This window comes from Nothoprocta perdicaria, unplaced genomic scaffold, assembly GCF_003342845.1.
Source record: "Nothoprocta perdicaria isolate Ctin4 unplaced genomic scaffold, notPer1 scaffold_398, whole genome shotgun sequence".
Classification (NCBI taxonomy): domain Eukaryota; kingdom Metazoa; phylum Chordata; class Aves; order Tinamiformes; family Tinamidae; genus Nothoprocta; species Nothoprocta perdicaria.
Genome location: NW_020455641.1, coordinates 392094 through 393628, shown reverse-complemented (window position 1 = coordinate 393628; position 1535 = coordinate 392094). Strand labels below are relative to the sequence as shown.

Sequence of the window (1535 nt, the reverse complement as noted above, 5' to 3'; positions counted from 1 at the left end):
GGCGCCGGGCGGGCATGGCCCTGGGCGTCCCCGGGGACCATGGGACCCCCTGGGCACCCCATTCCCTTCCCCAAAGGGCATCGTCACCCTGTGCAGGGACCTCCCTTGGCATGGGCATCTGAGCACCCCAGGGACCAGCCAGGCACCCCGGGGACCCCCCGGGCACCCCTAGGGATCCCTGGGCACTCCTGGAGACCTCTGGAAGCCTCTGGGGACCCCTTGGACACCCCCCAGCACCCCTGGGACTTCCTGGGCACACCTGGGGACACCTAGAGATCCCCGGAACCCCCTGCGGACCCCTGGGCACCTCCAGGACCCACTGGGGACCCCTGGGACACCCCCTGGGCACCCCTGGGATCTCCCGGACACCCCTGGGGACCTCTGGAGACTCCTGGGACACCCCCTGGGCACCCCCCGGGGACCCCTGGAGCCCCCCGGGTACCCCTAGAGACCCCCCTGAGGACCCCGGGACACCCCCCGACACCCCTGGAGCCTCCTGGAACTCCCTGGGGACCCCAGGGCTCCCCCTGGGCTCCCCATCGGGGACCTCGCGGGACGCCCCACGGGCCGGGGGTGCCGGGGGGCGCTGCTCACCGGGGCTGAGCGCCTGGCACCGCGACAGGATCTCCCAGAGCAGCAGCGCCAGCGCGTAGATGTCGGCCTGGCGCAGCGCCCGGCCCCACGCCCGCAGGTCCAGGCTCTCGTCCAGGATCTCGGGCGCCAGGTAGCGCTGGGTGCCCGCCTGGGTGCACCGCTCGGCTCGCACGGGCGCCGTGGGGCTCGCACGGGCGCCGTGGGGTTCACACGGGCGCCATGGGGCTCGCATGGGTGCCGTGGGGCTCACGTGGGTGCCATGGGGCTTGCACGGGGCCCCCAGCGTTTGCCCAGCTTGCATGGGCACTGTGGTGCTTGCAGGGGTGCCCCGGTGCTTGCACGGACATTGCCCGGCTTGCACGAGTATCCCAGGGCTCACACAAGCGCCCTGGGGCTTGCACAAGTGCCGTGGGGCTTGCACGGGCATTGCCCAGCTTGCACAAGCAGCAGGGAGTTTGCACAGGCACCATGGGGCTTGCACAAGGGCCCTGGTGCACACAAGGGTGTTTTCTGCCTTGCACAAGCACTGTGGTGGTTGCACGAGTGCTCTGTGTCTTGCATGGGCATTGCCCAGCTTGCACAAGTGCACAGCATTTGCACAAGTGCTTGGGGCTTGCACAGGCATTGCCCAGCTTGCACAAGTGCCCTGGTGCTTGCACAAGTGCTCGGTGTTTGCACGGGCATTGCCCAGCTTGCACAAATGCCCTGGTGCTTGCACAAGTGCTCGGTGTTTGCACAAGTGCTCGGTGTTTGCACGGGCATTGCTCAGCTTGCACAAGTGCTCGGTGTTTGCACAAGTGCTCGGTGTTTGCACGGGCATTGCTCAGCTTGTACAAGTGCCCTGGTGCTTGCACAAGTGCTCGGTGTTTGCACGGGCATTGCCCAGCTTGCACAAGTGCCCTGGAGCTTGCACAAGTGCTCGGTGTTTGCACGGGCATTGC

The 1535-nt window shown here is 67.9% G+C and overlaps 1 protein-coding gene across 1 annotated transcript in view; it reads right to left on the bottom strand.

Moving 5' to 3' along the window:
- Positions 1 to 168: 168 nt before the first annotated feature.
- AMHR2 (anti-Mullerian hormone receptor type 2) overlaps positions 169 to 1535 on the bottom strand; it is a 7963-nt gene continuing 6596 nt past the window's right edge. The window contains exons 9-10 of the mRNA XM_026045103.1: positions 595 to 742; positions 169 to 269 (exon numbers count right to left, since the gene is read on the bottom strand). Coding sequence (XP_025900888.1) covers positions 169 to 269; positions 595 to 742 — 249 coding nt within the window. The remainder of the gene's footprint in view (positions 270 to 594; positions 743 to 1535) is intronic.